At 30.9% G+C, this 26,547-nt stretch overlaps 1 protein-coding gene across 2 annotated transcripts in view; it reads left to right on the top strand.

Annotated features, from left to right (window-relative positions):
- The window catches only part of LOC142319040 (formimidoyltransferase-cyclodeaminase-like), a 70,443-nt gene that overhangs the window by 3,310 nt on the left and 40,586 nt on the right, over window positions 1-26,547 (top strand). Inside the window, exon 1 of one of the 2 annotated variants that reach the window (XM_075355874.1) lies at window positions 3,800-3,819. The exons of the other annotated variant lie outside the window; for it this stretch is intronic. Coding sequence (XP_075211989.1) covers window positions 3,817-3,819 — 3 coding nt within the window. The 5' untranslated portion in view covers window positions 3,800-3,816. Of the gene's footprint in view, window positions 1-3,799; window positions 3,820-26,547 lie in introns of those variants that run through there. 2 annotated transcript variants of the gene reach the window in all.

Here is a 26,547-nt window from a genome sequence, read left to right as displayed (position 1 = left end):
ATCATAGTAGTTCTGTAATTTTTTATTCATACTCGATTAAATTTATTGAGAAGGGAAAACATAAATTGATTTTTACATATTAATAATAGTGATGTCACACTGGCAAAACAATGAACAGCATTGTGTGACACAATTGTAACATATTGACCTATCAAGTAGCTTGGCAATGAACAGAAAAATAGTTGTGCATCTATTTGTTAATATCTCATGGCAAAGGAAGAGCAATACAATAATAAATACTTAATTATGAACAAAATTTTATTTTAAAAAATTAAAGTACATATTTATAAGAAGTGAATTATTCATACTGATAAAAATATCTTTTAGTGATCATGAGTTAACCTTCAGTGATAATAAGTATGACCTAACTGTTAGTTAGAGACTGGCATGCAGTAGTTGCTGAGAGCAAGTGGATATCTATGGAGAGGCCAGATTAAAGAATTGTTTTTGGAAGAAGGTCGGTTAATAAATATAAAATGACCCAGTTTCAAAATAGTGGAACTTTTTTTTCCATATGACCTTTTGGAGCTAATTAGTAGCATCTTCTTCAGTTGGTGTCAATTAATTTATTTTGAAAGTGAGTAAATAGTAAGAAATAAGTTAAAAGTAAGCAAGTTAAAAAATAAAAACTAGTAAACTTAGCAATATTTAATGACTGCAAAAACGATTGTATCTTAATAAAAATATAAAATTTTTAACATAAATAAAAGATAGATTTGTTTACATGAAATACCTCTAAATGGAGTATTGCTCAGATTTACTTGTTTTAGGTATAGCCAAAAATATGAATTAGGTATCGAAAGTTATAATTTCTGAGGAAATGACAGCTTTTGTATTGTATAACATAAATGTACAGCATAAAGTTGTACAATTTTCCTCATTTCATTTCTTTCTTTTGAAAGATAAAGATGCCTTCATGGTATGCTATTTCAAAAGTAAAATTTCCCTACTAGGTCACAAGATGTGGATTACTCAAAGGGCCATCAAAAACCATAAGAACATTGATACATGAAATTCTTTGCAATAGAATGTGTGACAGAAATTTATTCAAGCCAGCATATTGCATAATTGATCAGTGAAAATAAAAGGAAAATATAATTTAATTTTGGAATCAAATATAAAACAAATGCAATAATGTAGTGTTGTTTGCAATTTATTATTTAAATCAGTGAATAAATTAAGGTATACAACAAATTCTAATTTTTTTCTCAATAAAGTAGTGTATTTACTATGGGTTTATAAGAGCTACAACACCAAAGAGATGTGCATGAATTGGTGAAGTGTTTTAATTAAGTTGGTCCATTGCGACAAATGGTTCATTGCATGCATGTGTCAGCTGAACAAAAGTTCAAGGTTTTGTTGAAGCATAAGTTGAATTAATTTATCATTTAAACATTACAACTAAACCTTAGAATAACTAAAATATCCAAAATTTACAAATGACAATAACCTACTGATATAAATTTCATTTTACTGAAATTCAGTGATATCCATGTTTAAAGATCACATATACAAAGATGTGATCCATTTCATTATATTACTTATGAAGTAGAAAAAAGAGGAGGCAAAATCTCTATCTTGGAGCATAACTGTTAAAACTGTTATTCTACTTAAAAGCAGTTAATTTCTAACAGATCGGTATAGATGTTAAAGATGGGTATAGATGGGTTTAAGATGTTTCAAGTACGTCTATGATATTAAACTGAGTTTTAAGCTTTTTAAGGAGAATTGGAAAAAAACTTATTAAAGAATTAAGACAAATCAAACAATATTAAAGCTGTTAAATACTTTTGATGTTTGGTGATGCAAATAATTACAGTAACTTTTAAAACTGAAGTTGTGTTATAGAAGAATGAAATGGACTAATGAGGGAGGAGGCATTTCTTTTTGCTTAAATATTAACTTAACTGGCGATAAACTGCACTTTTTATATCTTTTTTAGTATGGAACACAGAATACTGAACCCAGGTTTGTGATTAGAAGTAATGGGGCTTCTTGACTTTAGAGAGTTGTTGTAGTAATATTCCAGTGATTAAAATTATGAGTAATGAAATTTATACCATAAGTAGAAGGGTTTAAAAAAAAAATCCCATCAATTTCATGAGAATATTGAAAGTAAACCATAACAAACAGTATATTGGAAGTTGTGATAGATTTATCATAATAAAGTAAAATTTATCAGAAGTACATATGAAAACAGATTAAAAACAACCAAATTGTATTCATCTGAATTTAATGAATAACTGGCAGCATGATGGAAATTTATATCAACACAGAATATAAGTTGACTGGCTTATGGTCTTGGGAACATCTTGTTCATATATATGACGAACATTGGTGAATAATTACTTCCAAAAAATGAAAATTATAAAGTTTAGTGTTGAAACACATTGATTTAAATTTTATTCATTCATACAAATTTAGTTTTACAGTTGACACAGCTAGATAACATTCATTTGGCATTAGAAAAGTTTTCTAGGCAAGCCAAGGATAAAGTTTTTGCCTCATAAAAACTGACAGAATTAGGTGCTGCTTACTTTCAAAACCAACATTCAGCTAGTAAACATTGAAATCCCTGTGGTTATTATTTGTTGGTATTTGTATATAGCTTCTGTTAAAGTACTTTTTAACAAATGTAAGTAACCGGAACATGGAGATCTGTAAGCTATGCCTGGAAGCAAGGACACAGATCCAATTTTTATATCTAAAAATTTGTTTGTTCTTCAGAGTGAAGATTGGGATGGAGGAAGAGAAAAGAACATATCAGGTAAACTTATAACTTAAATTACTGTAAACGAATGAATTCTACTAAATTCAACTAATTGACTGAAAACTAATAATGAAAAAAATTCATTGTATAAATCACCAATCAAAGACAAAAGAAATAAAGCAAGAAATAGACAGAAGGAAAAAAACGTTTAATACATTGCAAATGGAATGAAAAATATATTACAATTATTCAAAGAAAATATAACTAAACAAAATTGTTTTTGATTTCAATAAAAAAACAGTTACAACTGGCAACAACATAAAATTTCATAAACAAACTCTAAAAGAAAAATGTACTGTGGTAAAAATGAATCAATATCTAATAGAATAACCTAGCATAGTTCACTGAAATGCAGTGGAATTTTATTCTAGGCTTGCTACCTTCTTTTTTATAATCGTATTTACTATAATATGTTGTTTTCTTATAAGATTTTATTATTTCTTAGCTACAATTTCGTAAATGTGTTATTTTTATTGTCATTTAAAATTACAGAGTGCTTGGTGCAAGAATGTGATGATTTTTGAATTTCCAGTGTAAATCTATTTAGGAGTAATGAAAGAATTAAAAAACCAGTAATTAATATACTTTATCTTATTTAACAGAATAGCATTAACAAATGGGCACCATTGTTCAGAATACATTTTTCAATTCGATTCATCATGTTATGAATTATTATGAAAAAAAATTGTTGGTCAATTATATGAACTTTCTCTAAATTTACATTTTTAAACTAGCTATAATTGAGTAACAGCTCTACACCAATAGGACTACTTTTTCACCAATATATTATTCTTAAAAATACTGTAAGGCTTTTGTTACCATGAAATACACAGACAATACCCAAATGGAACAAACTGCTGAAGGAATTGAGCAACTGTAAATAAATGAGCTCATAAATACGCCCTCAAGGAATGATGCATTAAAACAATCATTTTAAATTTATTCTTGTAAAATATTAAATTAATTTTCTGTACACTGCTCGCCTCAGTGGCAGAAATAATAGCATTTCTGCCTTTCATCTGAATGTTTTGGGTTAGATTCTTGACATGGTATGTTGTTCTTCTTACATTAAAAGTTTTATCTTTCATAAGTAATATATTGGTCTGTATTTGCTAAAATAAATAGATAATTAATTTTTAATAAATAAATATCTTCAATTAAATAATCACTTTTATTTTTACCCAATAATCATTTTGTAGAGTTATTATTAAAAATAAAAGATTAAAGTCCATTAAGGCTATGCAATATAAATACAAATTAAAATAAAATAAAAATTATAAAAAGTCATAGTAGTAATAATAGGACAAATATTTGAATGTTGTAACAAACTAATGATTAAAGCAATAAATTCTATTTATGTTAGTGACTAAATCAATGATCTTTTAAACATAACTTCTTTAAAATGTAATTTATGTTATTTCACACCATTGTAATATAAATGATCATCATCAAGGGCATCAGGAGATTAATTACTAGAATGGCTTATCAGTAAATGTACTATTAAACAATGATGATTTGTACTGGTGCATTAAGCATATCTATGAATATACAACTATAATTACAAACAGAGAAGATAAACAATTAATTACACTTAAATAATCAGGTACACTGTATTTCTTAAAAGTAAATTCTAAAGATGACAGTAGAAACTGATGTTGTTTTTTTTTTAACTTTTAATCATTTTAGATATTATGATAATTCGAGGGCAGATTAAATATCTAGTGTATACATTCATTCTGAGCACTTGACAATTATGTAAAGGTGTTGTATTGTATTGATAAATTACTATAAGCAGCAGAATAATAAATTGTTTGAAGCTTTAAACAATTTATCAAACTTCCTTTATTTTGAATAGCAACTTTATTGCCAAATATCATATGCAATAGACAGAAAAAATTCTTCTTCATGTATACATAAAAATCATCAGATTTTTTTAAATTTGATGACTTTATTAATAAAAATGGAAAAGCATAATGTAATTATTGTAAGACCTTTGAAGTACGATTTTTCTATTCGGATTGTGTACCATTACTAATTGCATTTGCTGCTTTTTCATAGAAAGATACTTCTTTAATTGATTGTCCGGAAAAGTTTTAAAATTTTAATTATCTTATTTTATTAAAATGACACTAATATAACAATTGGTGTATGTATCAAATCTTTCATAGTTCTAAATTACTACTGAAGAAAATTTATATTCAGTAAAATTCCTAAAATATTTTTTCTGCTTGTAAGAATGAAATAATTTTTTTTTATAACTTTTTAAAATAGGAAAAATTATTTTTAGGTTTAATTCTTCACTGTAGAAGAGTAATGGAAGATTTTCAGAACATATAAACTTTTTTCTTTCTTTTGTGATTTAATGTAATCAGAATTTTTTTTATTAGCAGCTGCATCTTTCTTGTATAATAAAACAACCACTTTTTCAAATAAAATTAATTTTATTGTTGTGTAACTGATACATATTTTCTAAATTGATATGAAACATAAAATTTGTTTCAATTTTATGCTTGTGTTTAATAATTGGTTAAACAGTTATAGATTAGTTTAATATGAATAGAATATTAACTGTCTTTATGGATGTTAACATTTTTTATATTTAAAAAAGTAGTAATAGAATTCTACTAAAAATAATGAACAAATGATTGGTTGAAAATAATCCTCTGTCTTATGTCATTATTTGCTTTAAATCAGTATTTAGCAGTTTTATTATAGAACATGCAGAAATAAAAAAAAATATATAGAAGCATTTTCTCGTAAAAAGTTATAAAAAATTCACTTCATTCTTTTAAAGAAACAAATTTATTACTGAAGTTTTGTAATGTATTATTTTTGTTCAGTAATAATTCAGGAATTTGTTTGTAAGCTTTTACTTATATTCATATACTAATCCTTATTTTAATGCCTTTTTAATAAAAGGTGAAATATAAGTCACGGGGAACATTCATTCTGTCTTGAATGATTTACTCATTTCGATATCTCATTACTCATTTCCTTCTCCCAATCAATTTTTCTGATTATTTTAATAAATAATTTAACAAATTGCATCAAAGCAGCAAAATATATTAATTAATTAAAATTAATAAAAAATCTATTGCTAATTGTGTTTTTTTGACCCTATCAACAAGTACTTCACATAGAATTCTGAATAGTTTCTTTTTAAAAAGGTTTTAAGTATAATAAAACCATTTTTAAGTATGATAAAACTTAAAATGACAAGGTTTTGTCATACTTAAAACCTTCTTTAAATGTTGTATGATGTTAAACAATACATAAAAAAGTATCTTATGATATCAGAGTGATGATGAAATGGTCATAAAATGGTATTCATATAAGGCAGATCAATTATGTTTTGAATGATCTACCTCTGATCATCTTTTCTTTTTTTTTTGTCTTCAGTCATTTGACTGGTTTGATGCAGCTCTCCAAGATTCCCTATCTAGTGCTAGTCGTTTCATTTCAGTATACTAGAGGGTATACTGAAATGAAACGACTAGCACATCCTACATCCCTAACAATTTTTTTACATATTCCAAACGTGGCCTGCCTACACAATTTTTCCCTTCTACCTGTCATTCCAATATTAAAGCGACTATTCCAGGATGCCTTAGTATGTGGCCTATAAGTCTGTCTCTTCTTTTAACTATATTTTTCCAAATGCTTCTTTCTTCATCTATTGGCGCAATACCTCTTCATTTGTCACTTTATCCACCCATCTGATTTTTAACATTCTCCTATAGCACCACATTTCAAAAGCTTCTAATCTTTTCTTCTCAGATACTCCGATTGTCCAAGTTTCACTTCCATATAAAGCGACACTCCAAACATACACTTTCAAAAATCTTATCCTGACATTTAAATTAATTTTTGATGTAAACAAATTATATTTCTTACTGAAGGCTCGTTTAGCTTGTGCTATTCGGCATTTTATATCGCTCCTGCTTCGTCCATCTTTAGAAATTCTACTTCCCAAATAACAAAATTCTTCTACCTCCATAATCTTTTCTCCTCCTATTTTCACATTCAGTGGTCCATCTTTGTTATTTCTACTACATTTCATTACTTTTGTTTTGTTCTTGTTTATTTTCATGCGATAGTTCTTGCGTAGGACTTCATCTATGCCGTTCATTGTTTCTTCTAAATCCTTTTTACTCTCGGCTAGAATTACTATATCATCAGCAAATCGTAGCATCTTTATCTTTTGACCTTGTACTGTTACTCCGAATCTAATCACATCATCTGATCTAATCTGATCATCTAACGCAGGTATACTTTTGTATGATGAATGAATAATAAATAATGTGAATTATAAAACTGCTATAATATTTTGTAGTTTTGCACACACACACATTAAAAAAAATTCTATGAATAAAATATGGTAATTATAATTAATTCCACTGATTCACAAATAAAATATTTAACTATCATAAAATATCAATATATATATATTTTTTTAAAAATATTTTTTATAAGATAGTGACCACTTCACTATCATTCTGACATCATAAGATATTTAATATGTATTGTTTAACATAACACAACATTTTTTTTTATACCCCCTCTCCTGAGCTGGACCCACAGTTAAGCATAACGCAGCCCAGGAGAATGTCCTCTAACTTTAACGACCTTCCTGCCTACCAGCCGAACATCTGGCAAGGCAGGTCGGCCCACCAGTTGGATGTTTTAATTTATGCCTACCTCTAATCCCCAGTAAGGAGTACCTCCACATCCAGCAATGCCGTAACCTTCATCCCCACGCCAGGGGCCGGGTCTCTATCTGTTGGGTGTCTTATGGCTAAAAAGGGGAGTTCCCACCAGGGCTCTGGCCTTGACTCCCCCCCTAAAAGATGTTGGTTGGTCCAGATGATCGTCGTCGCAACAGAAAGTGTCACAAGTCATACATGGAGTCCTCAGTTGTTCATCGGAGCCAGCACACCAGGGTATACCGATCCTCACAGCTGAGGATGTCCAACACCACTCACTAGAAGCCCCTCCTTCGTTCCTTATCATATTTGGCCCGAAGCACCGTATGAGAAAAGTGGGTGAACGCATCCTGCAAGCTGCAGAAGGGATGATAGAAGATATCACGGACGCAGGTGACAAGCCAATAATCTTCACACGAGCCCTTTGTTCCTACCATTCAGGACAATGAAATAGGTTGTGTTCGATGGTGTCATATTCTGTGCAGTACATACAAATGGAGGTGTCACGCCTCCCAACACGATGAAGATAACTGTCAAAATAGCCATGGCCTGTGAACATTTGCGTGGTATAATAGTCAAGGTCACCATACTTTATCAAACACCACGATCGCAGGTTCGGTATTAAGATTCTCGTCCAGGCTGCCTACCATTTCCCCAGCAGGCACTGATCTTGCCAGATGTTAAAAATCGAGTCCCGTACCAAGGCAGCCGATATCCCGGCTTACCTGTTCATCCTTTCCTTTACCAAGAGATCGATGGGGTGTTCCACCAGTTAGCACACAGACAGCAGCATATGAGGTAGCAGTAACTGATCGAAGTGACAGTAAACATAATAACTTTCAATTTCGATGTGTGAGGTGCCATCTGGGTTGAGAGAAGTCGTTACAGGGCAGCAAGAGTGTTCTCCGCCCTTTGCAGACCGCGATGATATGGTCACTGAATCTACACGACTTATCGATAGTCCTGTGTCGCTGGAGATTTGTCCTCAGACTGCTGATCTCGGGGGTTCACCAGTAAGCCGGCCAATGTCGATGATGGCTAACAGCCAACCGAGCAATTGCCTGCTTGAAAGTACCCTGTAGTACCTTAGGTGTAAGGCAAAGACCACGACGTATGGCGTTCGAGACCTCCTCGGCGATGTTACTTACCTGAGATGTCAAGTGAGTAGGAGGACCTTGATTCTGTGGACAGAAGGAGACATCACCAGATGGTTGCTGGTGGTATCATCTGCCAGCACTTTCCAGGAACAATATTTGCAATTCCACCTCTCATCAAGGATAGTGAGATATAACATTGATTAGTGACCGCAGGTGGAGAAAGTTGCCATACAATCATTTCACACAGTAGAGATCTAGAGTACTCATCATGGAAACGCAACATTTAAATTAAAATGACAGTCTCTGTTAAAAATGTTTGTAGAATATGTTTATTTTTTAATGTCATATTATTTTATAAAATTAAAATTCGATTTGACCTGTAATTTACAACATGAGTGGTGAACTCATTATACAAATTGGTTCTAATTTTAATATTTAATAGCGCATAGATAGCAATGAGTAAATCAGTGCTGAATATAACAAGGTTTATCACTGCATTACAAGTTTTATTTTATAAAGTCCATACAGTACAATACTAATTATTTCAAATATAACATTTGTAACAAATTTTTCATGAAAAATAAAAACACATGTATAAATTTTCAAAATTGACAATTTATTTTATATAAAAACACTATATAGCTATTTTTATTCCATTGGAACATCTTAAGTAGTATGACATAAACAAAAATAAAATTTTTTACCATTAATAAAGTAACATCAGTATTTTAGAAATACGAAAGGGAAAAAAAAAATTCAAATTTTTGATGATTTAACAGTACTCTGGTTTTTAAAATCTTTTTAATAATTGTTAACTAAAAGGTTATATTGATTTTTAAATTATAATGAATGATCAATCCAAGGTGTAGTTTTCCACGGTGTAGTAGCATTTCTTAAATTTATTTCAATTACTTTAAGAATAACTTCTCAATATCATAACTTATTCTATAAGACAATTTATATATGTGCTAAATATGAATTTTCTACATTTAAATAAGAAACATGAGATGATGCTTGAAATGACTGGTGGAAAAAATATCAAACCCTTGCCTGTAATCAATCCCAAGATCAAACGATCTAGAAGCCAGTTTAACTGCTACACCATCTGACTAGCCAGAATAGATGCAAAGGCAAATTGTTGTGAACTTGTTTATCTTTTTTAAACATAAGGGATATTCAACATACTAGTCAATTCAGAAAGTTTACATTAAACTTTACGGACCACTTTTCAAAAGTTTTAAAGTAATAATAATAGTAGTTAACCAGCCAGTTGGGATGTATTTAGTATCATCATTAAACAGTGGTTATTACTGTGTTTAAGGTACAGTACAAACCACAATAATAAAAATTTAAGTTAACTTTTCACATAACCACATCAGTGGTACATCTGAAACTTATCTCCTATGTCTGATATGTATCCCTGGAGATTCCAGGATATATCCTAAAATATGTCAGGGATAACTGAAATCTCCTATATTCTATATTCTCTCAAAGAATAATTGGAATATTGAGATAATATTCTACAAATCCCCCCCCCCCCAAAATAGATTGTTCTCAGCAGTTTTTTTATTCAAGTAAAATAACAAGAAAAAATTAATATTAAATAATATGCGCTAAAGCCTCTGCATTTATGCATCTGAACCTTTAAATTACAGTTTTAAAGGTGAGTAGATAAAATCTTTATTTCTAAATTCCTAAGACTTTTTAAAAATGTTTTGTTTTTCTTACTGGTTTAATGGATTTACTTACTAGTTTATGAGCATTATGAATGAATGAAAGAATTTATTCCTTCAATAATGTAATAATTTCGGAAATTAATTATGTAATATATGGTAGAAAAAATCGGGTGGGACTGTGTCGAGGGGGCGCACGGCCGTTGGTTTAACATGAAACGTTACAGATCTTGGATGAAGTTCCCCCGAGCTACAGACCGACCAACTTTTGCGAGAGCCACCATCGTATTTCTTTTTAACAAAACTGAAAGTCTCCGATGGAAAATTTTAGTTCCATTATTTGATCAACTCTACAGATAAATGGTCGGTCTGTATGTCAGCGAGCCACTTTTTGTGTATTGGATTGAAATAAAAACGAGACATTGACTGCGTACTAAATCTAATTTACCTTCGTAGCGTAGACGACGAATTTGCATAAAGGGTAAGCGCGGGGAAATCAGCCGAACACTGATCGGGTCAAACAGTGGCAGGCCGTCCGGATTCGGTGAATATCGAAATCCATTTGAACGCGACAGCGGCGGGATTTTGCTAGTATCTATAGACTTGCTACAGGTACTACGTAAACAAAGTGCCGCTACATTTTCGCCTGGGAATTTAGTTCGAAGACGAGAAGTGTTGTGAGCTTTCGCCTGCTTTAAATCTCTGTCGAACCAAAGTCGATCACAAACGCTGCAAGATAGACCAAACGGAGTGTTTGCAAATACCGTTTTAAAGCGTTAGTCCGCTGCACGCCAATGGTCCTTCGTCGCATCAATTCGTCTGATGTTGATATCCATCAGCCCGGGGACATCTTCGGCTGATGTATGGTTGTTATCTTCACTCGTTATGTCCATTAGTTCGAATACACCAGCGGTAGAGGTGCTCGCGCCGTCGACATCGTTCACTGAGCGCGCCGTGCCAGCTTTACGACGCTCCCGAAACAGTCTCGCTCTTTCGGCACCGGGCATTGGGGTACCTGTGCGTGACCCATAACCTCCCTTTTCCAACGATATGCATAATTTATATTTCCGGCTGGCTTTTTCGCGTACTGAGGCTGACATATTGAATTATTTTACTTTTTTACATGTTTACTTTATTTCTTTATACATAAATATTGTCCAAAATACAATTATTATTACTTAAATAGATCTATCTCGACAAACTCTAAACACAAACACACGAATCACCGCGCTGTCACGTCTAAGTCGTGAGCTACACCGAATAGAAATGAGCGAGAGCGCCAGTTTTGACCGATCTGCGCTGTGCCCCCTCCCCGCCAACCCGCGCGACAGCGACGCAAACTCAAAGTCGTATCGGCGAGCTGACCGTGTAATAAAATGACACCGCATTTACGTCTCTGAAACTAATAATTAGGGAGTTATTAAGGCAGAAGGATATAGACCTTTTCTACAAATTTTTGTTCTCGTACCGGTATGTTTCGGTGTGATTTTAAAGACATTTCGCGTCAAAAAATACTGTACATAATTGTGCAGAACACTCAAGATCACCTGCAGCAGTTCGATAATAAAATAAATAACATTTACAATGAACCTTAAATTTAATAACAAATATAAAAAAATAACTAAAAAATCAGTAATAACCAAACTGAGTAAACAAACTAAACAAAAACATAATATACTTAAAATTAATAACATTTTATTTAATTATTTTCTTTTCATTGAAAAAAAATTGTCCATGTTTTAGATTTTGAGACACTACTTACACTAAAAAGTTAATTAACATACTAAGATGGTGGAGTGATTAAGTACTTTTTCACTTTTATCTTATTTTCTCTATATTGTTTGTTTGATGAATTCATTCATCAAATAAGCTCAAAGCTTACACATGGAAATATGAAAATGAACATTTTATAGCGTAAGAAAAACGCAATGCCTGACTGGGATTCAACCCAGGACCTATGGATAAAAGGCTACTCAACCATAGAGATTGTATTGTCATTTCAACTTCTGGTTATGAATGGTACACAGCAATGAAATTTCAGTCTTAAAAACATTAACAGCCTCGTACAGAATGAATTTTAAGGCATAGGAGATTATAATAATGCAGCAATTAGAATATTTATTATCCTATTTTTTGTTGTGAAAACAACAAAAAATTTTGGTAGTTGCCAAATAATTCTGCCTTCCTCTCAACCATTAGTTGATATTTATAAAACACATTTGCGTGTTACAAGAAGGATTAAAGTAAATATGTATACTTAAGTAGGTAGTACGCATCCAAAATTTTATTCTACAGTTTACTTGAACAAAGACCATACAAAAACTTAGGCAAGTAGTTTCAGGAAACAGAGTAAGTAAGCGATTAACACATACACTACAGAAAGTAATGTTTCATTTTTAACATACAATATACTTGTATGAGAATCAAACCCAGATATCTGATCCTGTCTACTTTATAAACTAATTCAAAAATAATGTGGTTCCCAATGTACCACACAACAGTATGATAGGTGTTAATGTGATGTAACATTTTGTTAAAGAGGCTGTTGGCAGCATTTAAATCTATCATGCCTGGCTGACAATTATGTTGAACTAAGTCTATCTTAGTTTTTTGTGTAAGGTTATTTTCAATGTGCAATTATTCATCTTGTTTAAAATTTGTCATTTGTCTGTCTAATTATCCTCTTGTTTCTTTCCATTTACTTCCCAATTCAACATTTTCAATAATGTTATTTTTTTCTTCCCTCATTCTTTTAACAGGGAGAACCTTGTTCTCCCTGTCTTTTCTAACACTAAGTTCTGTATCTTGTGTTTATGAGATATCTTACTTCTACATTCCTCACACGATCCTTTTTTATCTATCCCCTTCCAACAAGTTTCTTCTCTGTAGCTCTAACCTTTCTAAAATGACAGAAGGTAAGTAAAATAACCCAAGCTTATGACTGTACGAGGTGCGACAATAAAGTAATGAGACTGATGTGAAAAAAAATTTTGCTTACCGTTTTGGTCATGTTTAGTGTTGTCTCCTTCAAAGTAGTTCCCCTCTGATTGCACACACTTATTCCAGCGCTTCTGCCATTGATGGTAACATTTCTGGAACTCATCTTCTGTAATATCCTCCAAGACCCTCGTCACAGCTTTTTGGACATCTTGTGTTGTTTGAAAATGGTGTTCCTTGACCGCCATTTTGACTCTTGGAAATAGAAAAAAGTCGCACGGAGCGATATCTGGTGAATAAGGTGGCTGTGGTAGTACGGAAATTTGTTTTGAGGTTAAAAATTGCTGAACCGACAGAGCAGTATGGGATGACGTATTGTCGTGATGCAGAAGCCAATTATCAGCAATGTTGGCACGTACACGAAGAACTCGTTTACGAAGTCTTTCTAAAATTTCTTTGTAGAAATATTGGTTAACTGTTTGTCCAGGAGGCACGCACTCTTTATGAACAATTTCCTTGGAATCGAAGAAGCACACAAGCATGCATTTCACTTTTGACTTTGAGATGCGAGCTTTTTTTGGTCTGGGTGATCCCTTTGAGCACCATTGCGAACTTTGGCGTTTTGTCTCTGGATCGTATTGAAAAACCAACCTTCATAACCAGTGATAACACGGCTCAACAAATCTGGATTGATTTCCGTTTGCTCTAACAGATCGGCTGCCACATTTTTCCGTGTTTCTCGCTGTTGTTGTGTGAGATTTTTGCACAAATCTTTCTCATACCAAGATCTTCAGTTAATATTAGACAAACCGTTTCTCGATTGATGTTGAGTTCTTCTGCAATCATTTTCACGGATAATCTTCGATCAGATAGTACGATTTCACGCACCCTGATCAAGTTGACATCTGTCCGTGAGGTTGATGGTCGTCCACTGCGGTCTTCATCTTCAACATTCGTTCTGCCTTCACTAAAAATTTTATGCCACCGAAAAACTTGAGCTCTTGACATAACCTCCTCTCCAAAAGCCTTCTGAAGCTTACCATAAGTTGTCGTCGCGTTTTCACCCGATTTAACGCAAAAAGAAATGGCATACCGTTGCGCAATATTTTGCGGTTTCATTTCTGTGACGAGAGGCACAAACACGTGTTCATTTATTACAGCACAACTCACGACTGAGCAGTTGCATCAATGTGCCGCTTGGACTAGAAGTAGCTTATAGACCAAGGTCAAAGATGGTGTGCCTACGCAAGCTGCAGGGTTGCCACATCTTGCAAAGAAAAATCAGTCTCATTACTTTATTGTCGCACCTCGTATATCAAAACTGGTGCAATTTATTTCTTTTGTAACTGGTATAACACTTCTTTACATCTTTTTAATACTTTAATTTCTCCATAATAGTTCTCTTAAGCTCTGACAAAAATTTCTTTAATATACCATCACTGTAATTATGAAATTTATGTTCTTAAGCAAAGTATATACGAGGGATATTTCAAAAGTAAAGACCGCTGGGAAATTTCTCTCCTTAAGCTTGGCGAACCTGTTTCGTTCATGGCAACGGTAGTAATGTACACACTGCATTGTTGTCAGTAAGTTTTAGCGTTGTGGTATGTTTGATTACGTGTGAGTTATTACATTATAAAATGAATAAGAAAATCGATGTTGCCGCCGACTGTGAAATACGTGTCATTTGTTTTTAAACCATCAAAACGTTAAGCCGGCTGAAATTCATAGGCAGGTGGTTGCTGTGTATGGTGATAATGTAATGAACGAAAAAAGTCCGAAAATGGTGTGAAAGGTTTAGAAATAACAGAATTAATGTGTACGATGAAGAACGTTCGGGGAAGCCCTCAATAATCACCGAAGACTTGTTGAAACGCGTCGATGATGAGATCAGAAAGATCGTCGCTCAACTTTTTCCGACTTGGCCCTTCTTTTTCCTGATATTTCGTCTTAACGGAAGGTCACCAAAAAATCCGAATGGCTTTGGAATTTTTGATGCGCTACACAGAAAAAGGTGATGAGTTCCTTAATTCTATTGTTACCGTTGATGAAAGGTGGATTTTGTATAACACGCCAGAGAGAAAACAGCAATCAAGAGAATGACGTCATCCTCAATCACCAACCACACCGACAAAGGTCAAGCCATAGCCATTTAGACGTAAACTGATGGCCACAGTATTTTGGAATCGGTTTGGCATGCCACGTGGAACGACTGTAAATGCAGAAGTCTATTGCGAAACTCTACGTAATATACGGTGCGCCATTCAAAATCGGCGACGTGGGCGGCTGACCGACGGCGTCGTCCTACTTCCACATGTTGCGGGTCCGACAAGTGATTTACTGAGAACATTATTTGGATGGGAAATTTACGATTATCCTCCATATATTCCGGACTTAGCTCCTACTGATTACCATTTGCTTGGAAAACTGAAAAAGGTTTTGAACGGTAAGCAATTCTCGGGTGACGATGTACTTAAAAATGGTGTTAATCAGTGGCTGAATGGACTGGTGACACAAGAAAAAGACGAGGGTATTTTGAAGCTGGTGTATCGCTACGTTAAATGTCTTAATTCATGTGGTGATTTTATAGAGAAATAGTGTAAGGTATGTAGTTTAAAAAAAAGAAAAATATTTATAAAGTTTTCAGAATAAATTTTTTTACAATGAAACGGTCTTTACTTTAGAGATAACCTCTCGTATATTATAAAAGGGTTAAAGTATTGAGAAATTTTCTATTGTTATAAATATCAATTACGTAAGAAGTGTATTATATAAATAATTTTAACAAGAGTACTGCTAAAATCTGGGCAGTTAAATAAAACTGGAATCCAATTCTAATGATTAAAAATAATAAACAAAATACTGGAACTAGAGAATTATATTTTGGTGAAATTAAGAGAGTTTTGCTTATAGGGTCTGTGTCCCTATAGGTTAGACATTGAATTCAAAACAATAGGGATATTATATGTATACATGATTAAGTAAGATAAATACAAAGTGAATGACTAAAAATTAGATATAAAAGATTTCTAGAACGTGAAGTTATGTATCCATTAGAAACTGGCTAATACTGAATCACATTTATTATTGACATTCAGTGAGTATATCACATTCTGCAATCTTATTATGTACAGAAAAATTTGTATGTTGTTATGTTATGCACATCTGTCTAATTAATCTTTTTCTTCAACTCTGTATTTCAAACTGGACCAGTTCCTTTCTTATAAATAGAGCAGCATAACTATCCATTTCTGACATGATCTACATAATGAAAGTATTGTTATGTACAAATCAGAATAAAAGATTTGTTTTAATTAATTTATACTTGTGCCACTGTAATTCACTTAATTTGGTGCTAGCTTTTTGAAAAATTTGTAAAGTTAATTTTTTTAACATAATATAAAACAACTATTTCTAAATTTACTAAGTATAAATTTATTAAGTATATATTTTATCTTTGTAAAACATTATAATTTTAATTCAATATCATATCAACAATTAAGGTGCAGTTAACAATGGATATTAATCTTTCTGTTAATTTGCTATAACAAAAAAAAATCTCAAAAAATATAAGCTTAAGAATAATTTTATCACTGTTTATAATCAACACCAACAGTTTTTTCCATTTAATATATTTTAAATAAGAATTTACTTAAAAATGATTTGTTAGTTAAAAAAACTGATATTCCAGCCATTATTTTCTTTGTAAGATGAGTCATTTGATTGCATTTCATGCTGGTGTAATGTTAGTGGTAGTAATAGGGCCATGCATATATTTTTACGCTGTACTCATAATTTGCAAAACAAGATGGCTTCATGCTTTATAACTGCAATTTTCTTCGGAATAGATGAGACAGGAGAATTCTATATTATATAATCTTATATGCTGCATAGCAATCAATTGAACAAGATTGAATTAATTTTTGACATTTCCTTTTTATGATCACTTTTGATAGCCAGATGATAAAAATCATAGAGATAGGGTCAGCCTCACCATTACATTATACTCCTTTCTTTTTCCTGTTTAGCCTCCGGTAATTACCTTTCAGATAATAGTTCAGAGGATGATATGTATGAGTGTAAATGAAGTTTAGTCTTTTACAGTCTCAGTTTGACTATTCCTGAGATGTGTGGTTAATTGAAACCCAACCACCAAGGAACACTGGCATCCATGATCTAGTATTCAAATCTGTGTAAAAATAACTGACTTTACTAGTACTTGAACGCTAGAACTTCTTCCAAATCAGCTGATTTGGAAGACGTGTTCATCACTAGCCCAACCCGGTGGGTTTATCACATTATACTCACCCCACCATTATTGTTATAGTTCAACTATGTTTAATATTCTTATTCTTTTGAAATTACTTAAAAATTAAATTAATTTCAATATTAAGTAAACTTAAACTTCTTTAAGAATTAAGAATAGAATACCTTAAGAACTAATTTTAAGTAGTTATTTTTCACTGAACAATATGATTAAATGTGAAAACACTATAAAATTATTAAACAACTTGCTTTCAAATTAATGAATATTTTCTTTTGAAGACCATCATCATAATTATCAGTTCCTTTTTCATCATTGTTTTTAAAATTACTACTCCTTAAAATTCATTTAAGTAAACAAATAAAAATGACTGAGGATTAAAAAAGGACTACCTTAAAGGTGTTTGATTACTTTCCAGTTACATTTTTGAAGCAGTGCCTGAGTTGTTCTAGCCAAGCATGGGCAAACATTATCATTGAACAAAATGCCACCTTCTTTTCTTTATACTTCATGGAATCATAGGATTACTGTTCTGCTTCGTATGAAACTGAGTAAGAGATCTTTCCCAAAATATGCTTACCATAACTTTCTATCTTCATTCCTTTCTTCAGTTTAGAAATTTACTAAATGATGCTATTGATTTTCATTTACTTTCACTAATTTTATAAACATCATAAGAAATACTACTAACAAATATGTCTTTATATCATTTAAAAAATGATCATTCACTTTTGCTTGTCAAAAGATAATTGAGGAATCCGTTGGTTCAAATGTTTTGTACCCATAATATTCATCAAAATTTTGTTTGGATTAAGAAATTTGTTGCTTAACTACTACACTCTCTCATTTCGATTTATATCACAATTTTTTCTTCAGTTACATTTGAGTAAATATTTTAGCCAATTTCAACATTTCATAGATTAAAGGTGCTTGAAACATTAGTTCATGATAATTACTTTTTTATGTTCAGCAATAAATGAGCAATAATTTTCTTCTTAGAGTAAGCTTAAAATGTAACAAGGGGCATATTTCTTACAAGTTTCAAATTTTTAGATCTGGTCTAGACCAAACACTGATATGTCATATGCCATTGAGAGAGGACACTTTCAATTAATATCAGGTTGAGTGATGATCAATTGATGAGAACAGTAGGTTATGAATTGATAACCTCTCATGAATTCCAACTTGTGCTATCCAACAGTTTTGTGCATTGGCCCAGCTGAAGATGTTGACATTAAAGAAAGGCAGATCTTGGATGCTGTCATGCACTGTGCAAGAGCTGTGTACCCAGCCACCAGATATCAAGTGTGACCGTGGATATCTGATCAGTGTCTCAACGTAGAAGATGAATGGAAACAGTCAAGCTGATAAACTTTGAATGATATCAACAGTTCGATAAGGAGATCCACTGTTGCCTGAAACAAGAGCCACCGCATGTTGAGCCACCTAAGTTCCAAATGTCTGATGCTGAACCAACTATTAATGAGGTGTAAACAGCCATCCATGCCGTGAAAAATTGAAAAGTGCCTGGAGGAGATGAGATCACTGCAGAGTCCATCAAGGCCGGAGGTGTTGTTCTGCTTTAGTGACTTCATGTGCTCCTACAAACTATCTGGCACATGGAAAAGGTACCAGCCACCTGGAAAAAGGCTGGAACCTGGAAAGGCTCAACATTCCAATACATAAAAAGGCTGATAGTCAAGACTGCATGAACTGCTGCGACATATGTCTTCTATCAATTGTTGGTAAAGTTTTCATGAAGGTCATCCAGTCACGCCTGCAAAGATTTTGTGAGAAAATATGCAGTGAGGACTGAACAAACTGGCTTTTGACCAAACTGAGGATGCTGTGACTAGATATTTGTCATTCATCAACTAATGGAAGAAAGAATTCAATGTGAAAAATGACTGGTTACTGCCATCATTGACTTTTGATCTGCCTTTGACTGCATCTACTGTGCGATGCTTTGGAAGCATTGGAGACAGAGCTCATCCCTCCAAAAGTTATCAAGATTCCCAGGAGCGCTACAATGGATCGTTGAGTCAGATAGGATTCAAGGATTCAAAATTGCTACCTGAGGAGTTTTCCATCCGGATAGAGACCAGGGAGACATTATATCGCTACTCCTCTTTAACATCGTAGTTGACTGCATAATGCGACAAGTTTTCCAGGATAGAAAAGGAATTCAGTCTGAAGAAGATGGCTTTCTGACTGACTTAATGTTTGTCGATGACAATGGCATGTTCACTGATAGTGATGCTGAGGCCACTGATATTCTCTATGATATCACCTGCAAGAATTCAAGCTCGTGCACTTCTCTATGCGGAAATCCTTAGTTGAATTGGTTAAGCAACCGCAGCATTTACTTTCCTGAAGTGGTGCTTGTGGAGACAAAGCAACATCTTGCTGAAGACCCGAGTTCATATTTTCCAGACCCTGATCCTGCAAATTTTATAATATAGAGCAGAAATGTGGACACTACTTAAGACAGACCTCTCTATTTTACTGTTTAGCCTTCAAAACTACTGTAAGGTATTATTTCAGAGGATGAATGAGCATGATACGTATGAATGTAAATGAAATGTTGTCTTGCACAGTCTCAGGGTATACCATTCCTGAGATGTTGGTTAATTGAAACCCAACCACAAAAGAACAGCAGTATCCATGATATATTCAAATCTGAATAAAAGTAACTGCCTTTATTAGGATTTGAACCTTAGAACTCTCAACTTCAAAATCCGCTGATTTGTAATGATGAGTTCACCGCTAGACCAACTTGGTGAGTACTTAAAACAGACCTTAGCGAACATGAAGTGTTCCAAATGCAATGCCTACACCAGATCATCAGAGTCTCACTTTGTGATCAGATCTGAAATGAGGATATCTGCCATCGATGTGATCAACAGCCAGCAATTGAGGAACAGGTTCAAAATGAAGACTGCGATGGTTTGGCCATGTATATAGAATGAGTAGAAACCGACAACCATACAAACTCCTCTGGAATGAACAACCCACTCATTGGAGAGTCCAACAAACATCTCCGAAGAAAATGGATTAAGCAGAACGATGATGATGTAAAAACAGTAGGCTAAACCTTAATTATGTCAGGATAACAGCCATGGATCACCAAGCATGGCGATCCATGTCTTGCTAATGAGATTAAATGTCTTCTTCATGAAATCAGACAGCTATTGGCACCCACAGCAGCTTACAGGCTTAGGAGTCGATCCAATCCAAATGTTATTCATGACTGAAATATTTACTTAAACTGCATATTAAAAATACTAAACTAATGAAAATTACATATTAAATTATTGTATGAGTGCTGCTATCTGTTGAAGTTTTTATACGACCATCTCTCTCAAACACTGTCTGATGGTTTATTAAATTAAAATCTTGTTTGTATTTATAAATGCAATATTTTTCTAATATATTTAATTTTATGCCATCTTTATTAATTTCTAATATTTTTAAATTTGTGTTAAGTTAATATCAGAAATAGAATGTTTATTGTTTATCAGATGGACTGCCATATTAAACAAACCTAATGAAGCACCCTTGGTCTCATAAAATTAACATGCAAATATGATACATTATATACAAATATGATTAATAAAGTAATCAAATACAGATATAATAACAAAGAAAAGGTAAATAATTAAATAAACATTATAAAACATGTAGTGGTTGAAAATGAATATGATACTGAAATTAAGAACTAATTATTTCTTTGTATAGGAAGGATATGTTGGAAAGAAGAAGAAAGTTGGGGGGCACGAAAAAATGTCTTGCATGGGTGAACATTTTGTCTCAAGTCGCTTCTGTATATATATATATATATATATATATATATATAGGAAAATCAAATAAATCCGTTAGAATTAGATTTCTTGAACATTATAAAAATTACAAAAATAATAGATTACATTTATCTAATGTAGCAGACCATCTAATAAACAATAAAAATTATATTTCTGATGTTAACACAAATTTAAAGATATTAGAAATTAATAAAGATGATATAAAATTAAATATATTAGAAAAATATTATGTATATAAATATAAATAAAATTTCAGTTTGATAAACCATCAGTCTGTGGAGATGGTCTTAAAAAAACTGCAACAGATAGCATCAGTCAACTAAATTAATATGAAATTTTCATTATTTTAGTATTTTTATTTTTAAATTTTTACAATGTAATAATGGAATTATTTCAGTCATGACTAAGGATACATGAGCCATGAAAGTACTTTCATGAAGTAAGGTAAGAATATGACTTATCTCAATATTCTTTACTAGGTGGTTTATTAAATAAAATTTATATATATATTTACATATGTAGAAAGAAAGAAAGAAAGAAAGAAAGAGCGAGAGAGAGAAAGAGAGTGTCTTTCCTGATTTTTTCAGTTTGATTTCATTTTTGAATTAAACAAATGGGTTCACTTGTTTTTCAATTCATATTTGTATTCTCATAAAGCAGTTTTAGATCAATAATAAACAGAAGACTCAAATGTATACCTAAGAACGTCATAAGATTAAGAGAAGAACTTAACTATGCTAAAAATATAACCATGAAAAACTGCTTTAATGATAAAATAGTTGATTTCTTGAATAAAAAAATTAAAAACAATCAGGAAAATGGTAACAATAATCAATATGACTTTTAAATATTGTATAATATTGGAAAATAATCAATACACTTAATAAATAACAGTATGAGATAGCAATGAAATCAGTAAATGTTATAAAAAAAATTTATAAAATAAACACAAAATCAATAATTATGATAATAATTACATATAAAAAGTAAGTGTAATAATTGTGATAACATAATATATTATGTAGACAGAACAAATAAAACATTTAAAATATAATTTAAAGAACAATGTGGGTATAATAAAAATTAACCTCAGGCATCAAACGCACGTGAAAAATTTAATAAATTTCAAACCTATTATGATGTACCAGAACATTTATCTTAAATAACATTATATTAAAGTACAGTATAATATGATTTAGTATAATTTTCAAATTGTAGAACATGTCAATTTTATATTTTTGGAATAGTATAATGATAACATTCAATTAGAAAAATAAGATGTAAAATGTGTGTGTAATATATATATATATATTTATATATAGTATGTAAGTGTATATATTTGAGATTAACCACAATCTTTTAAACATCAGGCAGTATTTGACAGCCGTGAACTGGTTGAAATCGGTACTAAGTAAAAAGGAATTATAATAGTACTACCTTTTTTTGTAGAGTGAACACAATATTTTCAAACTTCATTTTATGTGACAAACTCTCATTATTTTATTATGTGATTTATAAAATTTATTATATTTGGCTGAAGATTTGCAACAGTGTGTACTTGTACAGACATGTAAGGTGAGTGGTTATTTTACTCATTTTGTAGCAAATAAATCATTCATCTTATTTAAAATACAATTTGGTTTGTGGTTTCTATTATGATTTTCAACTGTGATACTAAATCATATGTTTATTCTTTAATATATGTTATTCGAGATAAATTATGAATTTATAATTACTTTTTAATGATAGCAGACAATCATTGTTCTACAGAAACAATTGTAAAATTTAGTATAATGTAAGAAGTTTACTATAATATTTTTCAAGAATTTTTTTATTTACTGTGAATAGTATCAGTTGTATTCAGAATCAATTTTATTCAGAGAATGAATAAAAAAGTATAAAAATTGAAAATAAGAAAACTTTTAAACTTACTTTAGTGTAGTTAAATATTAGGTACATTAATACAGTCTTTAAAGCTACATAAGTAAAATGGGAAAAATCCATCAAACTAATTGGAATCATTAATATGAATCATAAAAAACTAGAAATTGATATCATTTAGATGGTAACTATCTGTTGGTAATTGTCGTTAATAAAAGTAGAGTCTCTCTTGTTTGATCAATGGGTACTTTAATTAGAAATTTCTTAGTAAATTAAACCAATTTGTGAGAAGTGTAAAAAATAAGTAGTCAATAATTACAAAACGGTCAATATTCTGTTATTATTTTCTAAAATTCTTGAAAGGATTATGTTTAAAAAATTGTTATAAAATCGAAATATATGTATTATGTGTAATAAATAGTCTGCTTGATTTCAGAAAAAGAAAATCTACAAAGTTGGCATTGATTTCTTTTGTGTAAAGATTTAAAGGTTTGAATGATAGAGAAAAAATAATTTCAGTAACGTTAGTTTAATAGTATTAGAGAGAAATTGTTTTTCCTTTTATTGGAGCTAAAAAGTTTGCTTTTAATTAGAATGTTATATAAATAAAATAAAACATTTTTTTACGTTAAAGATATTGATGTTAATGGTGAAATTAGGGAACAAGTTTTAGAACTTCTTAAAGTTGAAGTAAGTGTTCCACAGTGTTCAAGCTTGGGTCCCATTGTTTTTCAGATCAGTGAATTGAAAGAAATTTAATTAGTGATATCATGTACGTAGATGATGTATTGATAATCTTTTCATATATTACCAGAGAGATTACACTTAGCTCAATAAGTATCAAAATTGATATGGATTAGTATTAAATAAAGAGAAAACAAGTTTTATTTAATTTGGAAATAAAAATAATAAAAAATAACACTAACTAAATACTATATAATGAGTGAAAAAAGTATTTGTAAATTTCAAGGAGTGTTTGTTGACATGTATTTATTACAGGATAAATATGTTGATAACTTAGTTTTATATTTTTAAACATCTTGCTGTATGAAATTGTTAAGTGATTTGTATTTTAATGTATGGAATAGAGAGAGTCTTTTGAATCTAAATGATTTATGATTGCAATTACAAAAAAAAGTTATGTATTTACAGTAACCAAAAAATTGACACATATTACATTCACATGTAAGACAGATAATATCTCTCTTGAATGTGTAATGTTGGACATATTTATTTTAATGTGCTTTTTGGTGATAATAAAAAATAAATTTGTACTGGCAGTTATAATATACACTGTATAAAAACAATGTTATTATTCATATTTGCACACAATTTTATTAAGCACAATATAAACATTTAAAATTTATTAAGTTAAATACAATATAAAACAACAGAGTTAGCAAGCCTTAAGTAGAGTCTTGCAAAAGAAATTAACAAATTAAAATAAGTAATTCCCTAAAATTTGCTTTTTGTGTAACGACAATAAAATAATAATTCCCATTCAAATATAATTGTTTACTGCATATGAAACAAAATTAATTAAATTAGTTTTAAGTTGTTTTCCGCTAGTATTAATCATTAAAAATTCTCTTAAGAATCAAAAGAAAATTTTTTAGTAATTGAATTAAGATCTTAGAAGTGTCTTTGAATCATTGCCTTAGATTCAAACAAAGTTTAGTTGTAGTTGAAAAAAATAAATAAAATATCGTATAAAATAAATATTTTTAAACATATTTGTTAGTATTTTATATTATGTACATCCTCATAGCATTAAATTAAATTCTCTATGCAGTATTCATAATATAGTTTGTTAAAATTACAATGGGCTATTTAGCATATTAATGTTTCAAAAATAGAAGAAAAAGCTTCTACTCAATTTTTAGTTATCTGATTGCTTATTGTTAAAACAAAATTTTCTCCTTTTTTATATGATCTTTTACTCTTCTTTCATTCATTCTTCCATGATATCAGTTTGTATTGTGTCTCCTGCAGCTAAATTTTTCCATTTTTTTTTATTGTAATTATATTTTTTTTTGTGAATGTTAGGTCTTCTATTATTTAAATATGTAAAGGATAGTCATAATTTAATAAAAATATATAAGTGTGGTTTTTTGCGTGGGTTGTTTCTTTGTAAATGTACTTTAATATTAACTAATTTGTTGTAAAGTTATGGTCCATTTGACATTAATTTACTCAGTTCCATTGTGCAATTCAGTATGCCAGATGTGAATATATATACAAATTATACTAAGGTATACATACATTTATGTCTACCTTAACATAGTAAATGAGATATTACAAAAATAATAATTTATCCTGATAAATATGGTTAATTTTTGCAAGAGTATGACTGACTTATTCACAGGAATTACCTAAATACTGATGATTAGAAGCAAGAATATTCAATTGATAAAGTAGGGAGGGATTTGGGAAACTATATCTATTTATTTGATCATGTTTAATTAAAGTTTTTGCTGCTATTCATCCTAAACATTACATTCCCTTGGTTGATTTCCATATGGTGTAGAAGAGTTCTATTACCACTTACAATATCTCAGAATCAATACGATAGCTGATAAATATGGTTAGTAATAAGTAAATGTTGATTGCTAGCCAATTAGCCCTACCATTTTGTAAACATTTTTATACTAGTATGACGAGGTTGCCTTATAATATGAATGCTTCTGCAGTCTGCATAAACATACAGTTTGTGACGCTACTCTGGTTTTGCCGTTAGTATAAATATAATATTTTTAAACATTAGTCAGAATTTTCAATCATTATATATAGTTTATGTTACAGAATATTTGCCACATTCAATTGTTTTCAACAACTTATTTAAAAGTTACTGGTGACATTTATTAATTAAAAAAATGGAAAAAAGCTATATTCTGTTTGTGTAACCAAAAAGACTTGTGAGAGTTACTTGTAATGATAAATATGAGTATGGTTTAGTAACATAAACATAGCTCAAATTTTATTACTGTAAACAAAAGTAATATAAGATTTTTTTTTTGGAAAGATGTACCACTGTTTGCTTTCTATTCCAAGGTTTGCAAACTCACAATTAAGGTGTCAAAATGTCAGTCATTCTGTAATATTATCATCAGTTATAGTAGTACAATTTCAGATAAAATATTATTATTATTATTCATAATCTACAATATCAACTAAAATTACAGACGAGGTGAAAAGTGAAGTTTGTATTTACATAATTTCCCTTCCCTAGAAAAAACTGATTATAATGTGTTCACCACTTTATTCAGTATGTTAAAGATTAGAAATTTAGATGCTTTTTTTAATAATTCACATTTTTCATTGGTGTTCTGATTAATAGTTGAAAATTTTTTAAACAAGAATATTAATTTATTCAAATATCTTATGGTAGAAAAAATTTAAGT

Source organism: Lycorma delicatula, chromosome 2 (assembly GCF_047948215.1).
Source record: "Lycorma delicatula isolate Av1 chromosome 2, ASM4794821v1, whole genome shotgun sequence".
NCBI lineage: Eukaryota > Metazoa > Arthropoda > Insecta > Hemiptera > Fulgoridae > Lycorma > Lycorma delicatula.
Note: the sequence above shows the minus strand (reverse complement) of the source record. Positions and strands in the feature narration are given on the sequence as shown.